Raw genomic sequence first — 27655 nt, forward strand, 5'->3', positions numbered from 1 at the left:
TTAGCAGAGAACAATTACTTCACATTATACTTTTAAAAAAAGGTATCGGCGATGTGAAATGGCTTAGAAAAAACCCGCAAAATCTTACATGTTTGTCTTGTCACACCCATGTACATATATACGCAAATATTAATGAACTTTCAACAAATACTTTCCTCTCTCACACAAGTTGAAGTTGCTTGTCCTATATTTAACAAGTTCAGTTGAAATGCACAGAGTATGAATCCCACAGACAGTATGAACCTATAACTTTTGCATATTGCATTAGAAGTCAAAGATGATCCCCTGACTTATCCACAAACACTTTATATGACATATCAAGAGATGTTTTGTTCTCTCTCTGTTCACTCATCAAAAAGATGGTGGGATGAGGCCCAGGAAAGGTTTTGGAGGATGAAGACTGGAAAACTCTCCTCCAGTGCTCACTTCTGACATCGGTTAATAAATCCACTTCACTGTAGTACAAGCCCAACCTGAATTAACAGAAGAAAATTATTAGTAACAAGGAAGCAAATGAATAAATGAAATGTTTAACAACACCCCAGCACAAAGGTAAATCGACTACTTGGTGTCCGACAAAGATACATGAATAGACGATAGTTGATACATATTTTTTTGTACATACGTCTCGTTTCTTATAGATGTATCCAGCAAATAATGTTCTAGTAAAGAACCTTTCACTCCGAGAGACTTATGATTAGGCATTCTTTAGTCAGTATGGCACCATTTAACTGGACGTTCCATGATGCATATTGTCACGGCAATGAAACACTACTGACATGTTTTCGACACCGCAAAAACAAACACTACTTTTGCTAAATAAACAATTCACAGTTATAACTTATAAACACATCTGACCCAAACACTTAACTCAGACTACTATATCTCAACTAAATTTACAACAAAGTTTCATATAAACATAATGCCAAGCATAATAAAATATCAAAGCTGCCAACTGATCTTTAATTTCTTAATTGTCACTTTCCAAAAGTACCCAGTCACGTGTAACCGTGATGACTCTTGTTATAGTTAACCTGAGCATGTACACGCTGCACTAGCTGAAGATGGCAAAGTGATAATACATGAAATAATTAGTGGAGCCATAGTGATAAACAATGATCTGATTGTCCGTTGTTTAAAAAAAGAAAAAGAAATGTTTGATTTAACGATGCACTCAACACATTTTATTTACGGCTATATGGCATCAGATATATGGTTAAGGACCACATAGATATTGAGGGAGGAAACCCGCTGTCACCGCTTTATGGGCTATGCTTTTCGACTAGCAGCAAGGGATCTTTTATATGCACCATCCCACAGACAGGGTAGTACATACCACGGCCTTTGATATACCAGTTGTGTTGCACTGGCTGGAATGAGAAATAGCCCAATGGGCCCACAGACAGGGATTGATTCCAGATCGACTGCTCATCGAGTGAGCGCTCTACCACTGGGCTACGTCCCACCCTTCGTTGTTTAGAGGTACAATTTCTACTAAACAAGACTTCGGTATAAATTAGTTGTCCAGTGTTCAGTTTAGAGGTAAACTATCGTTTTAAAATATGTACAAATAACGTTACCGTGGAAAACATCTGGTTTTGAGAGAATTCCGGTTTGCTTTAAAAAGTTTGTTTTGTTTAACGACACCACTAGAGCACATTGATTTATCAATCATCAGTTATTGGATGTCAAACATTTGGTAATTTTGACATTGTCTTAACGAAGAAACCCGCTACATTTTCCCATTAGTAGCAAGGGACCTTTTATATGCACCACCCCACAGACAAGATAGCACATACCACAGCCTTTGACATACCAGTCGTGGTGTACTGACTGGAACTCTGGTTTAGAGAGGGTCTGATATTGAGGGGTTTCACTGTATTTGTATTATTTTATGTATAATTTTATCATTACAAATTGGTTATTTGTTTTAATTAATACCCAACATACAAATTAACACTTACCAACACCAAGAAAACCATTTATCTTACAACTCATTTAAAAATGTATCCAACTCTCTTTCGCTTGTTGGATACGGTTTTAAACAACTCGTTATAAGATAAATGGTATCAAACGGAAACTCATGTATTATTCTCTATTTAGCACATTAAGAACATCCACATAAAATTGTAAAAATTACCGTATTGCTGATCAGGGTAGCTATAATCTATTTTTCAAGGGTATTTCCCCGTTTCAACATCACAGACTTGTTTAACTCTATTGTAACTTTATCCAGCCATGTTACAGGTTTGTGGATTAATCAAACTCAAGTGTCTATGCAACTTTAAACAACCAATTTTAAAAGAATGACAAAATGGCACTGAGCTTATGAGAAGAAGTTTGTTTTGTTTATCGACACCACTAGAGCACATTGATATATTAATCATCGGCTATTGTATGTCAAACATTTGGTACTTATGACTAGCAGTCAATAGAGGAAACCCGCTATACTTTCCTAATGCAGCAAGGGATCTTTTATATGCACTTTCCCACAGACAGGAACGCACATACCATGGCCTTTGACCAGTTGTGGTGCACTGTTTGGAACGAGAAATAAATCCCAATCAGTTGAACGGATCCACTGAAGTGGTTCGATCCTGCGATGCAAGCACCTCAAGCGAGTGCTCAACCGACTGAGCTAAATATTGCCCCTGAGCGTATGAGAAAGACAAATGCTTTTTTTTTCTTTTACCCTTTTTGGGTCCATGGCAGGACACTTCCAGTTGTACAAATAATACTGCAGGTTCCCATCACCAATTCCGAACTTGAGTTTCTCCAAGAATTCCTTGTTGTCCATCAAGTCTAGAGCATTAAATACGTCAAAATGCATCTGAAAATACACAAATTCAGCACATTATTTATTAAAAACAATAAATGCATCTAAAAATACACATATTTAGCATATTTATTAAAAACCCAAAATACAAGCTTTTAAATGCACACAAAAATACACAAATTCAGCATCTTGATTATAAACCATAATAATATCTAGCTCTCTACCAGAAAATAATTTGAGGGTATGTAATAAAAACAAAATAGATTGTAAGTGGCCCAACTATGTGGTTATGTGTTTGAATATTTTAAAATTGGACACTGCATTTTATTTGCTTTGAAATTTTTTAAACAGCTATCTAAAAATTGTAAATATATATCCATTAATTCCTAGATTTGAGGGTGTAATTTTACACTCTGTAACCTCTGGAAGAAATCCTGAATACATTTTTAATTTTTCTAAACTTGATCTATATTATTATGTAACTTTTTAAAGTGACTTGGGACAGCACTGTAAAAAATAGTTTATTAGCTGTTCACACAACAAACACCAATACAACCAATCAAAGAAAAGAAAAGATAAATGTTTGCTAAAAACTGACAAACCCATTAAAAACCCCACATCTCATCTCTACAACTTTTAAACTTTTTTTTTTTTTTTTTTTATCATCGGTTATTAGATGTGAAATATTTGTTAATTCTGACTTGCAGTCTTCAGAGGAAACCCGCTATTTTTCCATTAGCAAAATCGGATCTTTTATATTCACTTACTTTCCCACAGACAGGACAGCATATACCATGGCCTTAGTTATACCCATTGTGGGGAACTGGTTGGGATGGCAAAAACACATGTGCTGAGAAACTCACGTTCTTAGCAGCTATAAGTGCATCCTGCATGAGTTCGATCCAAGTCGTCTTGCCCGCCACGTTGTAGAATGAGTAAGCAGCTTTCAAAGTCTTGTACTGAGGATGATGCACCACAGTCGACGGAAGTGTGTAGAAGCTCACAAAATCAGAAATCACTCCGTTTTGCTAAAATATAAACATTTTTAAAAAGGAGTTTGAGATTCCAGAGTGTCCCTTCCACGATTCATTTAAATGACACTTTATTATCAACTATGAACAGGTTGGACACATAAAAAAAATTATATTAAAATTTTATTATACCTTTTTTCCCCACATTCATAGATGCAACTATAAACCATGTTTTATTGATGTAGGACTTATAGTTTGTGAGAGATGGAACTAAAAGTAAAATTTTAATATTGAGCTAATTACAAAATTTTATGCTACAGCTGAAAAAGTAACACCAATATCTCGCAAGAAAATAACTGTACAAGAAAGGAGGAATGGAACTCCGTTGAACTACTACTCACCTCTACTACAAAACTATCTACAATTCCTTTCCTGGGAACAAACCAATGCTTAAATTCGTCTTCTGAGAAAATTGGGGCCAAGTCAAATGTACCGAGATACTGAAATGATAAATCCAAAATTAATATACATATATATATATATAATATACAGTCAAATACGCTTAATTGCATAGCCCCAGTGCGTGTTAAATTTATGCCAATAACCGGTATAACCGATTATCCGATAGAGCCTCACTTCCAGATTATAACCAATGGTAAACTTTACAAATGCCTTGTGGACAGTCTATCTTACTCTTAACTGCAGAAAATTGTCTGAATGCCAATACATGTATGTGTTTCATTTGTTTATACATGTATTTTAAAATAATAATAAATAAAATAACAGTATAAATTTTGTAAGATCAAATATTTTTAATTCTGCATTGTTACAAATCTGTGGTTGTGCTTATTGATGCTTTGTCTAGCTACTAATATTCACGTTGCAGTTTGTTGCACACACCTATTGTTTTGAGGGGTGTTGAGTAGTGAAACCGTGTTACTTGGCAACGCGCAATTTCCATGACCAGGCGAAATATACATAGCTTAAATTAGCAACTGTTAATTGTCAAACGATTTCAGCTACAGTGTACTAATATTACAGTATATTTTGTTAGAGATGCTATTGTGCATTGAACAAAATATAAGAAGTGTAGTGTTTATTTTGCTTATTTCATTAATTAATTAGAAAATTAAAAATATTTAATAATGAATAAAAGTAGTAACACCATGTAAGCCAGACCTGTGCCCGCCCCTCCTCCCCCCTGTAGGAACCGGGGGAGAGGCCTGTGCCCACCCCCTTTCTCCCCACCCCCACAAATGTATGTGGGTTTTTTTTTCCTATTCCATATACAGATTAAAATCTGGCTTATCCCCCCCCCCCCCCCCCCCCCTCAATTAGACGGTGCCTTCCCCACTCCAGATTGCATACCTATAGGCCTGTAAGCATCTTATTCTAGAAACAAAGACCCAGTATGAATGTTGTAAAAATAATTTATAATGAGTTAAACATATTTTTATCTGCAAGTCTGCTTTAAGTTCACGAAGGGTCAAACCTCTTAAAAGAAAAACACAACCGATTCAACTCAAATGTAATAACATGAAATCAAAGTCTCCCCCCCCACCCCCCACCCCCCTCAATGCAGTGTAACAGATTAAAACATTGTAACACTTGTCAATTTCACTCTGGCTGGCTGTTGCTTTGATGTAGCCTTCCCAAGTGAAAAACAAAAATGATGTTTATTTCTTTCATGGGGAAAGCCACTTGCTATCCATAGACTGACTGTAAACTGTTGAGTGGCTGTAACAATGAATTAATTGACAACTAGTGATACACTGAGAAGGCCTGGACAAATGGATTAGTTCATAGTTCATAGTTCAGACATGGTAAGTGTCTCTCTGTTGAAAACAATGCCAGTGATGCGGTTAGTTGCAGTTTCTATAAGGTTTTTTAAATTATTGTTTGAACATAAATAAATAGCAGTGATAATTAATGTTAATTAAAATACAGTGGTTCAAATGTGACATACAAAATACAGTAAAAACTAATCATATTTAATTATCTTTATTAAATTTATTCTAGGACACAATTGCCGTGGCCAAGTCTATCTTTCAGTGTTGTCAAAGGCTTTAAGCTAACGCATGCGCACATAAAAATAACAATGGACTATTCCACAGCTTCAGGGAGGTTTTTGTGTTCTGTCAGTGTAGTTTCGTTGTCAGTATTGTTTTACGTAATTTTGTAACAAAGGGCAAATTACATCTGAAATCCTGCTATCAAGACTTAAATGATGCAATAATGGTCCCAGGATTACTGTAATAAACACTTGAACACATTGCTATAAACACTACGATGAGTCTTGTTGCGCGAGATGTCAACATTGTACATTGCCAGTTTTAGTAACCGCTTTTACTTTTTCTTCTTTTAATATTAGTTTTTATTGTTTCTGGTAAAATATTAAAGGTTTGTGGAACATTTTATGATGGAATTTTCTAGAATTTTTTGGTTTTCGTATGCAATTAACCGATGTTTTTCTTTATAAAGCTATTCAAATATGCGACAAAATTTGTATTGATTTAATGCTATTTGGTTCTGTGCTGCTGAAATATATGCAAATAACCAATTTATGCTATAAACCGATATGCAATAAAGTGGATTCGACTGTATATGTCACCATATCAAACTATGAACAAGGGTTACTTGTAAACACCAATTCCTGTTAATGTTCATAGTAAACTAACTGTTTGCAGGCCTTGACCTTAATTTTTTTCAGGTTATAAATTCTAGTAGCCCTTAGTAAAAACTGGTAGCCCCACAAGTTTAAAAGAAAAGAAAAAATAAGAGAAAAAAGAAAAAAAAAGAAAAAAGATTTTTTTTATTTTTTTATTTAAACGTTTAAAGCTAGGATTCCATAGTCACGATCACGGCGAGCTTACGCGTCAAGCTTACACGACAAGCTTACACGTATGCGTCTTGTAAGATTCCATACATACGAAAATATAAAAGTTTTTTTTTGTTATTTCGTGCCATTTGTTGACGTAAGCGCACGATTTATGAGCTTATTCGACTGGAATCGCTACAAGGTGCGATCGGACTTGTCGGATAAGCTAACGCATAAGAAAACATGTAAGTCACCGGACCTATGGAATCATACATATCTATTTCAACGGTTTCGATTTTTTTTATGCATAACGTGTAAGTCTGACGGATAAGTTTGTCGTGTCTATGGAATCCTAGCTTTAGGGTGGGTTTTTGTAAATCATGAGCATTATACTGTGAAATATACACTTATTAAAACTGCATAATAACCCTTAATGAACAATAATTTTTTTAGTTTAAATCATTGAACAGAATCTGGGGGAAATACTCAAAACTACAACATTAATATGTGAGAATAATAATAACCTATCTACCCACATTTGAAACTACTGGTCGGAAATGGACACAACAAAATATTTTTAAGGATGGCTTCAAAAGAGGATTAAATATGGTATATAAAAAAATCTAACCACCACCACCACCAAACAACCGACCTATTCTATTTGCATTAACTTGGTTGGTACGATTCCAGAAATACACAATAGTATTTATTATTATTATTATTATTATTTATTGTTTTTAGACCTAACCTCGTAATGAAGGCTTACAAAATATTATTGAAATACTTCATAAGTTCATACGGTTTTGACAAGTAGAACTGTCTACTAATCGTAAGATCTTCAGATCAATATTGCATATTTTAATACTTAAAATGGCTACAACTATGTTCAATAGGTGTAATTTTGAAGAATCTTAACAAAACTTGCCTTTATTCCAAAACAATAACAGTTTTTATTGATGACAATAAACTTGTAAATGCCGTAAGCCAATTATCAGACGGGGGATCAAACTATGAACAAGGGTTACTTGTAAACACCAATTCCTGTTAATGTTCATAGTAAACTAACTGTTTGCAGGCCTTGACCTTAAGTTTTTTCAGGTTATAAATTCTAGTAGCCCTTAGTAAAAACTGGTAGCCCCACAAGTTTAAAAGAAAAGAAAAAATAAGAGAAAAAAGAAAAAAAAAGAAAAAAGATTTTATTTTATTTTTTTATTTAAACGTTTAAAGCTAGGATTCCATAGTCACGATCGCGGCGAGCTTACGCGTCAAGCTTACACGACAAGCTTACACGTATGCGTCTTGTAAGATTCCATACATACGAAAATATAAAAGTTTTTTTTAGTTATTTCGCGCCTTTTGTTGACGTAAGCGCACGATTTGTTAGCTTATCCGACTGGAATCGCTACACGGTGCGATCGGACTTGTCGGATAAGCTAACGCATAAGAAAACACGTAAGTCACCGGACCTATGGAATCATACATATCTATTTCAACGGTTTCGATTTTTTTATGCATAACGTGTAAGTCTGACGGATAAGTTTGTCGTGTCTATGGAATCCTAGCTTTAGGGTGGGTTTTTGTAAATCATGAGCATTATACTGTGAAATATACACTTATTAAAACTGCATAATAACCCTTAATGAACAATAATTTTTTTAGTTTAAATCATTGAACAGAATCTGGGGGAAATACTCAAAACTACAACATTAATATGTGAGAATAATAATAACCTATCTACCCACATTTGAAACTACTGGTCGGAAATAGACACAACAAAATATTTTTAAGGATGGCTTCAAAAGAGGATTAAATATGGTATATAAAAAAATCTAACCACCACCACCACCAAACAACCGACCTATTCTATTTGCATTAACTTGGTTGGTACGATTCCAGAAATACACAATAGTATTTATTATTATTATTTATTGTTTTTAGACCTAACCTCGTAATGAAGGCTTACAAAATATTATTGAAATACTTCATAAGTTCATACGGTTTTGACAAGTAGAACTGTCTACTAATCGTAAGATCTTCAGATCAATATTGCATATTTTAATACTTAAAATGGCTACAACTATGTTCAATAGGTGTAATTTTGAAGAATCTTAACAAAACTTGCCTTTATTCCAAAACAATAACAGTTTTTATTGATGACAATAAACTTGTAAATGCCGTAAGCCAATTATCACAGACGGGGGATCGCCATGTGTTTGTGTTATCACGTGACAAGGTCAGTTGTCAAAGCCATAGTAAACAATAAAAGAGATTTCATTAAAATTAATTTGTAAGAAAGATTAATATTTTTAATCTTGAAAATATTCGTCAATTTATACATTTATTTAACATAGTAATAGATATTAATTGTGTAAACAATAATTTGACCATTTGTATAGGTAGCCTAGAAGGAAATAAACCGCTATTGAATTATCGTTTAGTTTAGACTTCAGCTGGCAGCAAATAGTCTTGATCATACAACGCGTTTGTTATAAGTAGGCGTAAAAACAACGGGCCGTGTTGTTGATCGTCATAAATGACTACGAATAGTTAACCCATGACCCAAATGAAAATTCCATGACCCGTACGAACCAGGTATATCTGGCCACTGGATTACATCAAATTATTTGTTTTGGTCTGCTATGTTAAAAACAAATATCGTACCACTGGCAAATATACTCCTTTATTTCACTAAATCGTACTGCGCAACTGCCACCTGTGGGTTACACTAGGGCAATTAATTTACAGGACTCCTAGCAATAGAGAACGTGCACATGAAAGGTGGAATTTCAGACACCGACGAATTAAACGTCTTGTTGATTGTGGAGTGACTGGACATGCGAAAACATTTGGTAGCCTGGTGGACTACCGGGCTTAGACAACTGGTAGACCGAGTGAGAAATCGGTAGCCAAAACACACCGGACTACCGCTAAGGTCGAGCCCTGTGTTTGTTGTTATGAAGGAAAGATCCAAAGAAAACCACAGCGAGTGACCATTAAATACCATGCATTTTACCAACTGCATCAAAAGGATCAAAGTGAACTGAATACTATAGATCCTGAAATTAATGCAATCATAATATTAATGCGGAAAATGCAAGTTCGTGTTATTTGCATTTATTCCTATGTTTTGTATATGTGTCAGTGTTCGAGATTAATTTTTTTGGCCAGTATCCCAGTTGGATACTAACATTTCAAAATCTGGTATCCCACCTGAGAATTTAGTATTATATGGCATCCCGGTGGGATACTGGGTTCTTGAAGTCTGGTATCCAAAATAAAATTCTGGTATCACCGGGATATCGGGATACCGTTAATCTCGAACACTGTGTGTCCCACGTTATTAAAACATAACTCCCTAAAAAAAAAAAAATCCAATATATTTATAAAACAGAACTGTAAAACAATTCATTGTAGGCAAGACAGACTAACTGTTGAATAGTCCAGCAAGTTATTAAATCTGGACTAATTGTCAAATAGTCCAGTAAGTTATTAAATCTTGATTTCACGAAAAACACTAGGCACTAAACAGGTCAACTGATTTGTACACAGACATGTTAGTGAGTTGATCCCAATGAAGATGGCTGTAACTTAGATTTAAAATAAAAATACATAACACAGATGGGTCGTGTTAGGAAAGTTAATATTTCAAAGCGAGGCCACTCGCATTAATTTAATGTCACATTTTAGTCTGCCCACTGTGACATTAATTTAGGGACGCGTTAATTTCAGGATCTTTAAACAAGTTGTAAGCAAAAAAGAGATATTTAACAGATACTATAGTAGTCTTCTTTTTAACTGCTCAATTTCTAGCATTTGTGAAATGTAGACTGCTTTCCGCACAACAATGTGTGAGATGTAGCCCTGTGGTAAAGCATTCGCTTGATGCAAGGTTGGTCTAGGATCGATCCCAGTCAGTGGTGTGTACTATCTTATCTGTGGGATGGTGCATATAAAAGATCCCTTGCTGCTAATCGAAAAGAGTAACCCATCAAGTGGCCACAGCGGGTTACCTCTCTCAATATCTGTGTGGTCCTTAACCATATGTCTGACGCCATATAACTGTAAATAAAATGTGTTGAGTGTGTCGTTAAATAAAACATTTCCTTCCCACACAACAAAATGAAATTTGAGCTTTGGTAAATAATCTGAGTCAGGGGTGGGAACTGGTGAACTGTAAAAAAAAAAAAAAAGGAAATCTAGAGGAAAACAGCTGATCTGAGGAGAATTCCCACCCCTGCCGAGTTCCTCTCAAATGTGTGTGTGAGAAAATGAACACACTTACACTCGATACTAGTTCGTAGGCATCATGCACATCAGCAGGTGTTAACATTCTAAAGCCTGGGACCTTGGTCGCCTGTAGAAACACAAAGGTGATAATCAAATGCAGATAAAGACATAAAATTTAAAGGGACATTCCTGATTTTTAGGCGATTGTTAAGATGATGTCAATAACTGTAATCACATGTTAAATATATTTTTCTAAATAAAATATTAGTGACTATATATTAAACGTGTTTCTGACTGTCCTAACGGTTGTACTAGGTCAAACTTAATTTTATTTCCTAATATATATTTTTTCGTACGTACGAACTTATTGGGATACCAAATCCAGTTTGGGCTATTTACAAATATTATGACGAACAGAAACACATCAAATGTACAGACACTGATATTCTAAACAAGAAAATATATTTAATACATAAGTTTAATCGCAGAAATATTGTATTGGTCGGAAACATCTTACAATGCAGCAAACTCAGGAATGTTCCTTTAACACAATCAAATATCATATTTATTAATTTAGAAGATTCAGAGCTTGATGCTGATCACATTATATCATAAAACTAAGAGATTTTGGCCGGGTTACAGGGAAGAAAAGTTCTTTCTTAAAATATCTACTTCTGTAAATATAATAAATATATTTGTAAATGGTTTAACATATAGTTACCTTCAAAATATACATTTAATTGTGAAACCAATTTTATATGAAAATAGGGATTTTGTTTGTAGACTGGTACATAACATACTCAGGTAGACTGTTCCATCTGATGGAAATCTCAAACAAGCAATTCAGAAATATGGTGGCAGCAAGTTTCCTCTCTACAGGGATGTGAGAGGGGCTGAACAAAAATGCTTACTGCTCACCTTCTTTCTTCTCAAGTCGATCAATGGCTTTTAAATAGCATATCCTGGATTGGACAAAACTGGCCAATCACAGTGAAGCTGACGAAATCCAGCCAAGGGAATGTACTGCATGTGAATACTACTTGTGATCGTGCGATACTACTTTCGAGCTAACTCTTGTGCACGGTACGGCAGTCTCTGTCAGCCAAAAGATGATTTTTTTTTTTTTTTTTTTTTTTTTTTTAAAAGACAAAATGGAAAAGCACATTTATGCCTTTCTGCATAGCTCTCACATCCCTGTCTCTAACACTACAGTATAAGTGTAATTACTATTTAGCTGACACATACAGTCAATGATTGTACATTGTGATAAGCTTGTTGTTTAGAAACAACCTGATCCGAGCTACATGCAATTCTCAACTAAGTAAGCCTATTGTAATGGTTTTCTGCCAGGCACAGCCATACATACATCAGGTAGTTTGTACAACTTCAGTGTCCTTTGCATAGTCATGTGCCGGCTTAAGTGTGAAAACTTCACTTCAATTAACTTCCTTGGATTCAGAGATCGGTGCCAGTACCTGGAAATTAACAAACAAATACAGATATTTAAAAAAAATTCTGCAAAATTAAATGTTTCGCCTACCCTAAATCAACTTGGTGAATAAAGAAATAATTTGTGATGTAACATTCAGGAATCAACTAGTTCTTAAAAAAGAAAAAAAGAAACAATTTAAAGAGAATAAAATGAGATTACAATATGAATTAAGAATGGGTATCATTACTCACAAGCAATATAACTCATTAGTCACACACAAATAAATAAAGTCACCAGTAAACATATTTTACAAAAAAGATATTAAAATTTTTTATTGGAAGGAAATGTTTTATTTAACGACGCACTCAACACATTTTATTTACAGTTATATGGCGTCGGAAAATTATATTGTTACTCAATGTTAGACTGCACTGATAAACCAAGCACTGAATTTGGAAATTTTGTTTAGGATTCAGCCAAAATCATAAAAACTATTTAATCTAGGTATTTTGGGATTCCATCTTAAACTTAAGCATCCAACTCATGGAATCATGTTAAATAAATCTACAGCCTGAAAGTCATTCTGGTATCTCAAAACACAAGGACTTAAAACTGAGACGGGTTACCTGCAAGAAGTTACTGGTTTAGGGAGGACAACTCCTGCAGTGTAGACCGCCTGGAACAGTCCGTGTTGGTGCACTCTTCGAGTTATTTCCTTTATCAGAACGGGTGCAACTCGTTTTGATCGCAGCTTTTTATGGACACAAAGGAAGTTAATTTCCACCATCTTTTTTGATCTGAAAAGAGTTTCAAAATGAAGTTATTAGCACTTCATTTAACAGAAATTATGATTGAAAACACTATTACACAATATGACAGGATGCTTAGACCATAAAAAACCCCCGAACGTAACAATGAATGAAAGAACCAATGTTTAATGACACTCCAGCACAAAGAAAACTTGGCTACTGGATGTCAGAGGTATACGACTGAATGTAACATTATGTTGACAGATGGGGAAAACCAGAGAAACAACAACCATGTTAAAATGTCTGAATATATATTATGTAAATAGAAGGAAGGAAGAAGAAAGAAATGTTTTATTTAACGACGCACTCAACACATTTTATTTATGGTTACTAGTATATGGTGTCAGACATATGGTTAAGGAACACAGATATTGAGAGAGGAAACCCGCTGTCGCCACTTCATGGGCTACTCTTTTCAATTAGCAGCAAGGGATCTTTTATATGCGCCATCCCAGACAGGGTAGTACATACCACAGCCTTTGATATACCAGTCGTGGTGCACTGGCTTTATGTAAATTGAGTGCATTATTCCCATGAAAGAACTGAATTATTCATCAAGAATGATATTCCCCAGAGATTTATCTTGTTTGGGGGAATAGAGAGGGGTGGGGTGGAATAAAATGATTCACAATCATTTTTCATACTCTGCACACTTATGAGTCATTGATCTCTGTGCACTGCATACGTACCTATCATATATCTTGATGTGAGCCGGGATGGCACTGATGAAACCAACCAGTTTGGCGCTCTTGGTGACCCGCACCCCACAGTGCCAGTCCTTCATCCAGCCCGGTGGCTGGAGAGCCCTGTAACACACAGACAACACAGTCATAATCATTAGCCTAACAAATTTTCATAACACCAAAGTTCAAGGACCATAACTCTGTCAACAAGCATTCTGAGAGTACTGCTAAAGCAATACTTGTTGCCTACTGAGCCCAACACATGGTTCATACAGGCAAGGACCCATAAAATTCAAGCACTTTTCAAGCACTTTTCAAGGACCTACCTTATGTTTTTAAGGACCATAAATACAAACCTTAACCAGCCTTTTCGAACAATGTTTTAACTTGAATAACTGAGCTATGCTAAAGCTTGCAGTATCCGCTTTGTTTTTTCTGTGTTTTTCGCTGTTTTCGTGCGCTCTCGCCCATGGCGCCAATGTTAATATCCTTGCGATAACAGGAACACACGGCCTTTGATCCACGCATATTTTCGACACCACGTTTTGTTAAAAACACACTTTCCACTAGCATGTTTAAATTTGAACATGTGCTTGCAAAAACTTCAAAATCTAAGTGATTCCGTGTCGTCTCGCCTGACTATTGTTTGCAGTTCTCAAAACGAGGCTATTACGCTTGTCAATAATCGGTAAATCTTGGCTGAGGCATTCGGAACATAGCATTTGTCCCGGAATGGGCCGAGTACATTTGGGTCGCGGAACGTCACGAGTGCTGGAATGAAAGTGCGAACACGGAAGTAAAAATGCTAAATTTCTTACGAGATTGTTTGTAATTTCTGGTTAAAATGACGCGCTAGTCGCACTGACATGAAATTCAAGCACTTTTCATTGCAAACTCCTAAATTCAAGCACTTTTCAAGACCGTGCGAACCATGCAACAAAGTTTGTTATCTCTTAAATTCAAGGGCCATAACTCTGTGACAAATGGGTAAATCACCATGAACTTGATAAGTAGCGGTGCATGATAAAGCTATATATTATACAAAATATTGTCTCAATATCTTCAAGCATTGCAAAAAAGAAGTCCAGCAAACACAGTTTCATATCTACCAAGTACAAGGGCCATAACTATGTGAAAAAAGGATAAATTGCCAAGAAATTCAATCTTGTTCTTTAACAGAACATGATAAAGCTATACACAAAATTGTAGCTCTATATCTTGAGACATTGCAAAAAAAAGAAAAGAAAAATAGTCCGGAAAACTAATTTTCATATTTCTTAAGTTCAAAGGCCACAACTCTGTCAAAAATGGGTAAATCTACAGGAAAATCAAACTTATCTGTAACAGTATACAATAAAGCTATACACAAAATTTCAGCGCAATATCTCAAGGCATTCTGAAAAAAACTCCATCCGGAAAACAATATGTGGGACAGACAGTTGGACAGACAGGCACAAGGAAGAAGATGAAACCTACAGTCCTCTCTGGTTGGAGACCAATAGAAATAAATTCTCATAAAAGTCAATTTTGATCTGTAAGTATACATGATAAAGGTATATTTTAAAGCAATGTGAAAAAAAGACTGGAAAACTATAAGTGGGTCAGACGGACAGGTGGACACAAAACCTATGATCCCCTGCACTTAGACCGGTAGCTGATAGGTGACTAATAACAGGTAATGTGACAGCAATAAGGAAGGAACTGTTTTATTTAACGATGCATTCAATACATTTCATTTACGGTTATATGGCGTCGGACATATGGTTAAGGACCATACAGGCATTAAGAGAGGAAACCCGCTGTCGCCACTTCATGGGCTACTCTTTTCGATTAGCAGCAAGGGATCTTTTATATGCACCATCCCATAGATAGGATAGCACATACCACGGCCTTTATTACACCAGTTGTGGAGCACTGGCTGGAATGAGAAATAACCCAATGGGTCCACCGACGAGGATCGATCCTAGACCGACTGTGCATCAAGTGAACACTTTACCACTGGGCTATGTCTCGCCCCGTGACAGCAATAAAGGCTGTCCATTTGAAGAAATAACATCAAGGTTATCATCTCATTGTCAAGCTAACAACTTAAACCAAGAAATGAAAAAGAAATTTTGCTACAAAATGAGTTAATAACTCACCACTGAAGAAATTCAGGAGAATAGTCAAATCGAAACATGTTGTCATCATCCTCAACATAGTTTTCATTTAGAAGTGTATACAACTCTTTTAGCTGGAAAGAAATAGACGATATTCTGTGTATTCTACGAAATATGATTAAAATCTTGAGCGATGTCTGTAATCAAAGGTCACACTTACATCAAGAAATAAGAGTATTTATACATGCCCCAATACCACTAAGGTTTCAGGCATTTTACATCAAGAATGTGATCTGAATCAACAGACTTCATGAACTGATATGCCTCCATTTTGACTGCAAATGTGCAAATATTAACTTTTTATTAAACTTTCCTTGTATGTTTTATTCTTAAAATAATCCAACAATAACCAACTGACCGGCTTTAGTTAGACAGTCACTGTCAGACGGTGAACTCATTGTACTCACCATGTCTGCCATTTTACGGAGTTTTCCCCTGGTCACACTTTCAAAAAAAAAACCTCCACCCAACAACAAAAAAACATAATAATAATAATTAAATGAAAATAATCAGGGATGTGAGTGACCAAATGTCAAAAACTCTGAAAATTGCTCGGTGGTGTCTGGGGCCGACAGGCCCCGAGTAGGGTCCAGGGGCAACGCCCCGGTGGGGGGATCAGGAGGAGGAGGAGCTATTTTTCCTATTTAGATCACAAAAATGGTCATGTAATGGTACTTAACAACAAATTTATGAAGTGTGTTAAATCACTGTGTTAAGACTTTATTATTCATATTTACCTACAAAAACTTTTTCAATACCTACTTACCATAGTGTCTTGCATCCATTTCAAATCTTTCATTTCTTGTAGATAAAACAGTAATGTCACAACTTATGTACAGTGCATTTAGTAATTAGTATGCACTATTTACAATGACAGTACACAATAATTTTGCAATAGGCTTTTCCACTTGCCGACAGTTTCTCAAAAACGCTTTCTAACTGAACACCGTCCACCTGTTTCTCTAGCCATTCCCATCGCCAGGAATTTTTATGTTTACGTCAAGTTTTAATTTATCTGATTTCTTCACGATATCTTTGCGTCGTGTTGCCATTGCCGCTTCACAAAAGGCGGGCTAATTGTCTAACGCTATACACGGTTGGCGAAAACGAACCAATGAAATGTCGCCTAAAAACAGAAAACCTCGGCAAACCTCGTTACTGTTCGGTGCAGGAAGGGAGATAAGTCGAATGACTTCCGTGTTGATTAAAAGACGGAAATACCGGTAAAAAGCTTAAAAGTCGGACAAAACCGTTAAATTTATATTTTTATTTATTCGCGGTAAAAAATATATAAAAATGCGGAATTTGGGTCATGAAAACTCGGAAATCTCACATCACTGAATAATAAAGAAATTAAGCACTAATTTTTGTTACCCATTAATGCCTTTTACCAATGCAAAACAAAGTTACAGCTTTTACAAACCGAATGGTTTTTTAAAACAAATAAAATGTTTGGTTTTTAATTAATGTATGTTTTTTTTAACAAACCAAAGTTTTATTTTAAGACACTAAAGAGTGTAAGCATTAATAAGTATTTATTACCCATATGATTAAAAATATTTTGGTACATATCAAAGTGATACTAGAATGCCAAGTGAGACGTATCACCTCGATGTCACACGATGACGTCATCGATTGGCACACTACAACCTTACAGGAATGCCAACCAAACGTGTTGAGTGATATAAATGAAGATCGATTATGGGCAATAAATAGGATATTAAACTCGCAACCATTTATGTCCCTCGTGAAATAATTTTCATTGTCACTCGCTAAAGCTCGTGATAATTGAAAATTATTTCACGAGGGACATAAACATGATACGAAATGGAAACTTGTTTAATATCCTATAAATATGACCACAGACTGCTGCCTTACAATAAGAGGGTTTCCAATATCAAGCGTGTCCCACTGGAAACCAGCTGGCAAAGAGTAGCACTCCTGTCGCACCTCCTGTGGAGTTTTGTCGTCCTCTATCTCCGTATTGCAAGTGATCTTCTCATCTACAACAGCAAGTAACAGCAACATCACAAATGAGTATTTATTAGTAGGCTGAAGATGGCAAATGTTGGTGGTTTTTGCGAATCGCTAAGCAAGTTTAAGAGATCGCTACAAAATTTTGAAACTTTAAACAGTAGAACTTTGCTATTCAATTTTCAAGATTTTGAAAACAAAATGTTCCCTGAGAATGATTTTAGTATTTTTTTACTGCACATACAGTGAAACCTCTCAAAAACGGGCCCTCTGTAAACCAGAATTCCCTCAAATCCAGACATTTTTCATGGTCCCCTTTTAAATATCTGTACAGAAGAGAACCTGTCTAAACCGGATACCTCTTAAAACCAGACTTTTTACTTGGTCCTGAGGGTGTCCGGTTTAGAGGAGTTTCACTGTATATATATATGTTTTTATTATATCCTGTCAAAATTAAGATAACATGACCTACCAAACTTCGGTACTGGCTGTGTTTCCCAGAACAAAAATTTCTTTTTCTTTGCTTCCTCCAAGCTTTTTGGAGCACCTTGCTGCAGTGTAAGCAGCTCCACTGCTTTCTGAATCTGTTGAATACCAGCAATATTCTGCACCTGTAAGTTTAACCAATTCACATGTAATTTATTGTCTCCAATTTTTATCTCCACATATATACTGAGAGGCATAAATAACGCAATGGGCATTTCACTGAATAATCTCTTATAGAAATGTCAGATCACATATATTAAGTATGTGGACAAATGTTTATAGTTTATAATAATTGTAAGTGAAAGACGATTTTGTTCAAATCAGAAAACAATTGAATAAAATGAGTTTTCAGTAAAAAGCTTAACTTGGGTGTTTATTGCATTGCATTGCATATGAAAATATTTTTGCATATGCATTGCCTGCTCTCGTCTCCCTATAAAAGCAACAATTTTTTGTGTTTTCTGTCTTTTTTTATTGTGACACGGTAAGTAATGTTAAAAAATTGCTGTTTTATTGCTAAAAAAACCAAGTTGTGTTTTTTGTTTAAAACCACATTTTATTTTTTAAAAAATCCAAATTTGAACAATATCTTCTTTCAGTTACAGCTGTTACCAATATGTCTTTCGTCTGCATGCTTAATTATAGATGACATAATATTTCTACAAGAAAATATCAGCGAAATATCCATTGTGTTATTTATGCCTCTCAGTACATATACCGATGGAAAGAAATAAGGGAACACATCAAATTGCAGACCAAATTTAATTCACTACTAGCGTAGTAATGTCTGTATTTCATACCAAGTTGTAATGTGGGACTGAATGTATGTAGTGTTGAATATGCTGCCTATATGTTCCCAGTCAACTTCAGACAATATGCATTGATTTTTGATGCAGTCATTATTTCTTGTTGCTATCTGTATGATCCTTTATTTCTTTTCCATCAGTATATGTACAGAAGAATTTCACTAACCAGCATGCCAATAAGGCTTCATAAGTTTTAACCAAGCATTTGGTCAAATTCGGGAATGCTTTGACCCATTATAATTTGCAATACAATGCTTAGAACCCATTGTTTAACAAGTACACAAAGTGTATTATACCAAAAGGTTGTTATTTATTTGTTTATATTTTGGTATTAAATAAAACAGACATATAAAAATTAAACACCTACGTTGCATACTGACGAACAACTTATTCAGTGCTAATGTAACCAAGGGGAATAACTTAGAATGGATTTTCATTTTACCAAATAGCTAAACTGTACATATAATGATATGTGCATAAGAGAGGCAAAATTGTTGCCATGCCTTGTCTAACCTTGTATCAGGTATATTCATGATAGCCAAAACAACATCATGTCATGAACAGCTTTGTTAAAAGAACAAGGTATAACAATTACTTCCATTTATTTTTCAGTTAGTTGGTCTAAAGTTGTCTGGTCAGTTGTCAAATTAAAAGATCATTGCTGATTCTACTGATTGCTCAACTATATTTTATTTAATTAATAAGAAAATTAACACGGCCTGTTACAAAGCTACATGTCAGATAATAAACAACCTACAGTACTCTGTTGTAAGATGACCTGTATTTTATGGGTTGGCATACAATCTGCATGCTAAGAATGGGGTTAATGCCAATATATACTTTTAATACAAAGATGACAAAATATTCCTTACAATACAACTATTTTTGCTGTATGTTTTAGAGGAAAAAAACACCCAAGAAACCCAACTACCGTATATCTTCGCCTGTAAGTCGATCTCGGCTATAAGTCGAGTCCCTAATTTCAAGCCCTGAAAATGTATTTTTTTATTGACCCGTTTATAAGTCGACCCATGAAAAACTATTTATAAATAAATTATTTTACAAACTTCGGTTTTCACGTTTTGTACATCGCAATATGATCAGACTATTCCAATCAAACTATCATTATTACATAGCATCAAAACGAAATATTCCCTTAGTAGAGCGTGAAAGCTGTTTGACTGTTACTGTATAGTACTGTACAGATGGTTTTGTGCACAGACAACAACTTTATTTATAAACACTGACAACAGATCACTACGATAAAACTAAAAGTATCACGTTTTGCCGCCATATTAATACATGTTAGGAGGATAACTCTGGAAAGTACACTGGTTTTTGTACCAAATGATGTGTCCTATTGCTGTAGATAAGTGAACTGCAGAGATCAGTCTATTTTAAGGGAAAGCTTAGTAATATTGCATGAAGTTTATCACCGCCAAAACATTGTTTGAACAACCATTAATGCCAGTGACCAGATTTCAAAATAAACTCAGGCAACAGGTAGTTAGTATTGTTTACATTTTTACTATTAGTTATGACTGTTAATTGGTCTAAGTGGACTGTTGTCTTGGCATGTGAGTGAGATCGTACGCCTTTTCGCATAACCAAAACCGTTCTAATGCCAAAAAAAAAAGGTTATAAAAAAAAAAATGTGTCAAATTAACATATTTGAGTATAAATACATGGCATACTTCAACAATAAAACTTGTAAAATAATCCCCAAAACAGTAATATTTTTTGGTGAAATTTTTTTACCCTCTTATAAGTCGACCCCCCAAGTTATAAAATAATTTTTGGGTGAAAAAAATTCGACTTATAGGCGAAGATATACGGTATATGGTTTCTGCACTTGTAATTATACTGATAATTGTGATTGATACATTATGCATAGAGTTGCTGAAATCATTAAAAAGTTGAAAAAGTGCATCCCTGATAACATACTTTGTCATTGTCAGGAGCATTCTCAGTGACCAGTATTTTGTTAGGGCTGGACTTCTCCTTCGCCGGCTCTCTGGACCACTGGCTCTCCGAGTCGGCATCCACGCCCGACTGCGACTGGTCCCCTGGACATCCTAGTAGCATTTTGCTCTCGTACTCGTCAGTGAGTGCCTGGCTATCTGAATCTCCGCTCGATCTTTCGATGTCACGCGCATTTCGTTTTTTCTTTCGCTTACTTTTCTTTCTCAAACTGGAATCTTGGCTAAAATAGAAGATTAGAAGTCAGGATTTAAAATCTCATTCTCCAATTCACAAAGTGTGGATTAAGTTGAATTTGGTTTGCGTATAACAATGTGTTCTTCTATTTACAACCATGGATGGGACATAGCCTAGTGGTAAAGCATCCCCTTGATGTGCGGTCAAAATCACACTAAAGGGGATAAAAAAGAAAGGAAATTTCTGACTTTGAAAATGAAAAAAATATTAAATTATAAGTTACAGTAGATTTTTGTGAGATTTCAAATACATTTCTTGGACTACAGGGTTGGGGTTTTAAATCCATGACAGTGTTCGAGATTAAATTTTTTGGCCAGTATCCCAGTTGGATACTAACATTTCAAAATCTGGTATCCCACCTGAGAATTTAGCATTATATGGTATCCCGGTGGGATACTGGGTTCTTGAAGTATGGTATCCAAAATTAAATTCTGGTATCTCCGGGATATCATTAATCTCGAACACTGCATGTCTTTTATCAAACTCCAAAAAATATGCTGATGTGGATTTGAAAAGTCACAAATTACAATTCATAATTGTTCAAATCAAACACTTTGAATTAAAAAAAAAAGAAGTTTATTATTTTTACACCTAACCAGCATTCGAAATAAGCACTTGTCTGTTTGTCCTCACAAGTAAAAATCTGCTTGGACAAACAAAATGCACCACAGTCGTTGTCCAGTGGACAAATAAAAATGTTCAATGCAGTTTCTTTTTGAGCAGTCAAAAACATCACCATTATACTTGAATAAAACAAATCATATATTTGGACAAGTGAAAAGATCGGTGGACAAGTAGATTTCTAAATGTATTTGTCTGGTGAACTAGTAAACAATTCTGCTTATTTCTATCACTGCTAACAGGTTTCATATTTTGTACCCAGTGTTTCTGCCAGAAAGACATTTTTGGGTATGGCGATATGAATATATGCTGAATGTGATAGGGGGCCTCCTCAAGAAAGAAAATAGGTTAGGTTTAGGGTTAGGATTAAGAAAATCATACAGTAACAGGCTGTCAAGTGAGGCGGTGGGTAATTTTGTTTTAGGAAAACAGGAATTTTTGTTGCCTGAAAATAGGGTTAAAATAGGAATTTTGCCCACAAAATAAGAAGAAAATAGGAATTTTGCATAAAAGTTAATGTTCTAAAATAGAGAATATTGCTGGGGTCAAGTGAGTGAGCCACCTCAAAAAACTAAATATGGAAATAAAAAACCATTAAAAAGACAATAATACAGGAAAATAAGACAATGTGTATATCATAGGAATAAAATAGGCACTTATTTTGTTTTAAGATGGCCTCCCAACACCCCTTATAGCCATCCCGATTCACCACTTTTTATTCAGACAATGCAGTGGTTGAATTTGGTTCTTTGGAGTAAGACTTTTAAAAAGCAACACAATGCAGTGTTCCTTTTATGCTATTGAATAATACAAGTTACAAGGTCAAATTTTAACTCTGAAATGACAGGGGCGTTGACTGAAAAAACCCACACAACAAGGCATTGCTGACCCAGTGACACCACCAAAAACAGCAGCAATGGCAGTGTCTGTGTATGTGATCAACTGGATAATATAGCTGGATTTAGTAGCTGTGTGCTAACTAAATTGGTAGAAATGTCAAATAATTATGATACTGCAGGTGTGCACATTTAATAGAATACTTGTTGCAGTAAGCAAAGCACAACTTGCAAATGAGCACTGCAGAGTCCTACTTCCTTAGACACCATGCACCAGTATATCAGAGGTAACCCTAACAGCTTCAGCCTGACTTCGTACAATTTAGACATGATGAGAAATGTGGAAAATGTAAGATATTTGCACAAAGACCCACCCACCCACCCAATTTAGCAGTTGTTTTGACAATTCCATGATCATTCTTCAATATTTTATATAACATAGGAACCAATATACAATGAGCAGATAACTGAAATGATAACTGTAATTGTTTTTCATTTTATTTAACCTTGTTTAAAGGAGACCTTAACCTATCACAGCCATCCTCTCCAATGGATTTATACATTTTAAAACAGTTAATGACCACGTTATAAACTGAAAGTAGGTAACCAGAGGGAAATTCAGTTTTATGATCAACTGGTTATGAGAAGTATTATACTGCATTGGTGATATATATTAGTATCATCCGAGATTGAACCTGAAGGTTTTTAATGGCCTTCTCACTCCCCTAATAGCCGCCCTGCCCACCCATAATGAAACACTGAATGATTTAGTATGCCTAATTTGAAAAAGGATCATAGTCAACCACAGATCAGTCCAATTACTGCAATGTGTTTGCTGAAAACTTTAAATAATAGCATACATGTATATACACAATGCAATTACATCAAAAGATTCTATACTATCCAGGAAGCAGCATCACATGCAGACCACCACCAGAACCTATACATGTTTAAAACAAGAAATGATTGGTATGTAGCTCAATGCAGTTTTAACCATCACACAAGGTAACACAACTATCCACCAACTAGCAAGCTAAACTGAGCATTTATCAGGCTTCACTGGAGCAACGGCATGCAACCTAACTCGAAAGCACCATTACCTGCAGATAATGAACTAAAGAAATAATTAGTATGTAGCTCAGTCACTAGGCCTAGACTGAAAGGGTTGCCATATGATATCCTTTCAACCTTCTAGTTTTGAGCATTCAACAAGATCAGATATTACCAAAAAAACAGAAACATATCCATAAATTCTGAAATTATAAATAAAAGGACTTTATTGCATTGTAAAAATTAATAACTGGAAGCCTGTAACCATGCATCCCATCTGCATATTCAGATTTCAGACTATGCCACAGATATCACAATATGCCTCATAGCAAGTCATCTGGAGCAAATGGTGTGAAGAGAAAAAATATGGCGTCGCTAAAAAAAAAAAAAAAAATATGAAACTGGTCAAAAGTGCAAAAAAAAGGGGGGGGGAATAGGAATTTTCATCAAAAAGAGGGCTAAATACTAGTAGGGACTCATAAAAAAAAAAAGAGGAATAAATAGAAAAAAGTAGGATACTTGATGGCCTGCAGTAATGATAAGTCATTAATTTTGTCAAAAGATTAACTTTAAAAAATTAAATCTGCAAAAACGTTTGGGTATGGCAGAAACTCTGGATTACCATGTCCAATTTTTTTATAAATGTATTACAGCCAGTTTTAAAAGAATTTCTCTTTTTTTCCAGTCCATCACACTATACTTTCCTTTGTTACAAGTTCCATTTCATTTCTATCCACCTTCACATCTCAGTAGACTATTGTTGAACTCTTATCCACCCAGCTTTACAACCAGAAAACGCCATCTCTGACCCAAGTTTCCAATGTGAAATATGTAATTGTGAACCTACATTTTTCAACCTCAACTAATTCAATAATTCTTTTGATGTGTGTCATAAATGTAGATTAGAGGACATCTTAGTCTAACTACCCAAATAAAATTTACAGAAGAACTTAACCAATATTTTACAAATATTTTTTTTAAAACCCCTATGATCACGATCCATGTCGTCTTTGTTTAGGACACTTTTACAAAGTTTATTTTCACTTTCAATTGACAACTAGTCTGTATTATTGGTTATTTTCAGCGAATATATCACTTAGAAATCTTCAATATTCATTAAATAATAATGTCCAACATGCTTTAAAAGAAATATTATACAAATAGCATGAAACTGAACCCATGTGCGTGTTAGGTCATCAACAGGGTTGAAAATTAGCAGTTGCCTGGTCACCTGTGGCGACCTTTATTGGTAAAGGACGACTCAGAATTTTACAAAAATAGTCTGTTGGGCGACCATCGATTTTAGCGTTTGACGAGTATGGTGCCATTTAAAATAGAAACGCACTGGAACTGAATTGAATGTGACAAACCGCGTCTGTGCTGGCCCAAACTACAGGTCTGGCATTTAAAATAGAAACGCACTGGAACTGAATTGAATGTGACAAACCGCGTCTGTGCTGGCCCGAACTACAGGTCTGGCAGCAGAAGAGAACGCTTTTATCCTTTGTAATATGAAAAAAAAGAAAAAAGTACATCATATATTTTGGTAAAATGATTTATTTTTCTTTCGATATGTAGCCTAGTACTGTAGCAGTTACAATATCCATATTAAACATACACCAACAAACACACGTGAGCATTATTACACTTTACTGAGGCAGATAATATTCATTTGGGGGGGGGGAAGTTCAGTGTAAATTAAAAAGAAAATTCTTTACAAATTACCATCAAACTGCATAGGTTAAATCTTCATTTCTAATATACGTTTTAAGGCAATTGATGGAACATCCAAGGTAATATGAACAACAAAACTGTCATACATGATCAGGGCATTTGGCAAAATAGTGGACGATTTCATGGATCTCTATCTAGTTCCCTCATCTATAGGAGTACAACCACTGCCGAGGAAATTCTTTGACATTTCATCCTTCTTGATTGCCACTCCCAGAAGAGTTTACTGTAGCATGTGCGGTTCTACCATTAGTCTATTTATATTGCATTATATTTTACTTAGAGACAATGCAAGTCAAGCAGCATACATTGGCTGTTCTAGCCTTTAGTCTTCACTTTAATCATATGTTTTGATATGAATTTTCACTTTATTCATTTATTTATTATCGGTTTCCTTTTGATGCAGACAGACTACTAGTATATATACAGTGAGCACATGGTTATTATTTAAAGGGACATTCCTGAGTTTGCAAGTAAGATGTTATCGACTTACAGAGACTTTTTAACGATTGTAATTACATATCAAATATATTTTTCTACATAAAATATTAGTGGCTGTATATTCAACATGTTTCTGATCGTTCTAATATTTGTACTAGGTTAAATTTTATTTGATTTCCTCAAAAAAAAATTCTTGTACATGTATATGAAATTATTTGAAGACAAAATCCAGTTCAGGCTTCTTACAAATATTAAGACTAGAAACACATTGAATATACAGATACTGATATTCTAAACAAGAAAATATATTTAATATATGTAAGTTTAATCGTAGAAATATTTTATTAGTCGAAAACATATTACAATGTAGCAAACTCGGGAATGTCCCTTTAACAAGTTTGTTTTGTTTAACGACACCTCTGAAGCATATTTATTACTTAATCATCAGCTATTGGATTATTTAACAAAGAACATTCGAGTTTTGATGTGATAATTGGAGGGCTAGTTGAATTTCAGAAGGGTCAGTAAGATTATTTTTCAACTGGCCCTGCTGGCAACCATGGTTTTCATGTTAATTTTCAACCCTGCATCAATAATGTTTGTACAGATTTAGACTGTTTTTTGTTTCTTTTTCGATATTGCGATAACAACTTAAATACAAATACCAGTAAAAATATAATACACTTGACATGTTTGATTGTCATTCTACTGTTCTAGGGTTCACAGCTCTAATCAAGATAGATAACTCCTGTCAATGTTGACAGCTGTGTTTACAAAAACCGGTTGGTTATGTTGTTTTGACTGTCTGGACAGGAAAGAGTTAAGCTGTCATTCACCAAATGCAAATTAAACTTGAATTGAGTAAAAATATTTCTTTCATAACACACCAAAAAGCTAATTAAAAAATCCTAGTTTATCTGTAGATCTGCAACCATTTTGGCAGTTTGGATAATTGCAAATATTATTTGGTTACAAATGTTCTGACCAAATTCACCTAATTGCAAATAATATTTTTGGTCCAGGTTAAACCCTGGACAATATTTACTTCTCACAAATGGTCATTTCTTGCAGCCACATATACCACAGACCTGCAATTTTGGCTTATCTGTATTTATTGGTAGAATATATTTTACTTTGAAACTTAAGTCTTTGGGCTAATTTATGTATAAATGCGTCTGTAAAAGTGTTATCTAAAATTTTCATACATCTTTTATTATTTCAGCATAAAATGTTTATGAATTCAGTAACAGCTTTCTTTAAATTTATTGATTATGTACCAAAAGAGGCAAACGGTAAAGTTTATAAAATGGAATAAAGGAAACAGAAAATAACTGATATTAGGTAATTTACGAAAATAGGTGTTTGTGGCTTAATACATCATGCAGGCAGGTAAAACATTTGATAAAACTGGAATAATTAGCGAGGCACGAACTTGTGTAACAGACAACAATGATAAGCTAAAGTCAACCTGTCATTTAAAACTTCGTCATCCTCGGCATCAGCTTCAACAGCACTAGGATCTTGATCTAAATCTGAGCTCATGTCATGCAGAGAATCGACATCCGCCATTCTGCTGTATAAATTATAATAGGCGCGGGCAAAACAAATTATAGAACTA

General features: G+C 34.9%; 1 protein-coding gene across 1 annotated transcript; it reads right to left on the reverse strand.

Annotated features, from left to right (window-relative positions):
* LOC121381259 (glycylpeptide N-tetradecanoyltransferase 2-like) lies at positions 1-27606 on the reverse strand. Its single transcript, XM_041510501.1, has 13 exons — positions 27506-27606; positions 21086-21344; positions 18322-18460; positions 17754-17878; positions 15858-15949; positions 13723-13839; positions 12851-13021; positions 12159-12267; positions 10848-10919; positions 4149-4247; positions 3640-3804; positions 2693-2830; positions 1-473 (listed from the first exon to the last, which is right to left on the reverse strand). Exons 1-13 carry the CDS (start codon positions 27604-27606, stop codon positions 453-455), a joined length of 1608 nt encoding a protein of 535 aa, XP_041366435.1. The 3' UTR covers positions 1-452.
* Between the last annotated feature and the right edge of the window lie 49 nt (positions 27607-27655).

Source organism: Gigantopelta aegis, chromosome 9 (assembly GCF_016097555.1).
Source record: "Gigantopelta aegis isolate Gae_Host chromosome 9, Gae_host_genome, whole genome shotgun sequence".
Classification (NCBI taxonomy): Eukaryota; Metazoa; Mollusca; class Gastropoda; order Neomphalida; family Peltospiridae; genus Gigantopelta; species Gigantopelta aegis.

Bases quoted from the DNA above. Each gene is read 5' to 3' on its own strand.
- LOC121381259 (XM_041510501.1), bottom strand. From the start codon at position 27,606: ATGGCGGATGTCGATTCTCTGCATGACATGAGCTCAGATTTAGATCAA. The intron at 13,840-15,857 runs GTGAGTTATTAA...TGTGTGTTACAG, and splicing joins TCTCCTGAATTTCTTCAGTG to GGCTCTCCAGCCACCGGGCT. The intron at 3,805-4,148 runs GTGAGTAGTAGT...TTTATATTTTAG, and splicing joins TAGATAGTTTTGTAGTAGAG to CAAAACGGAGTGATTTCTGA.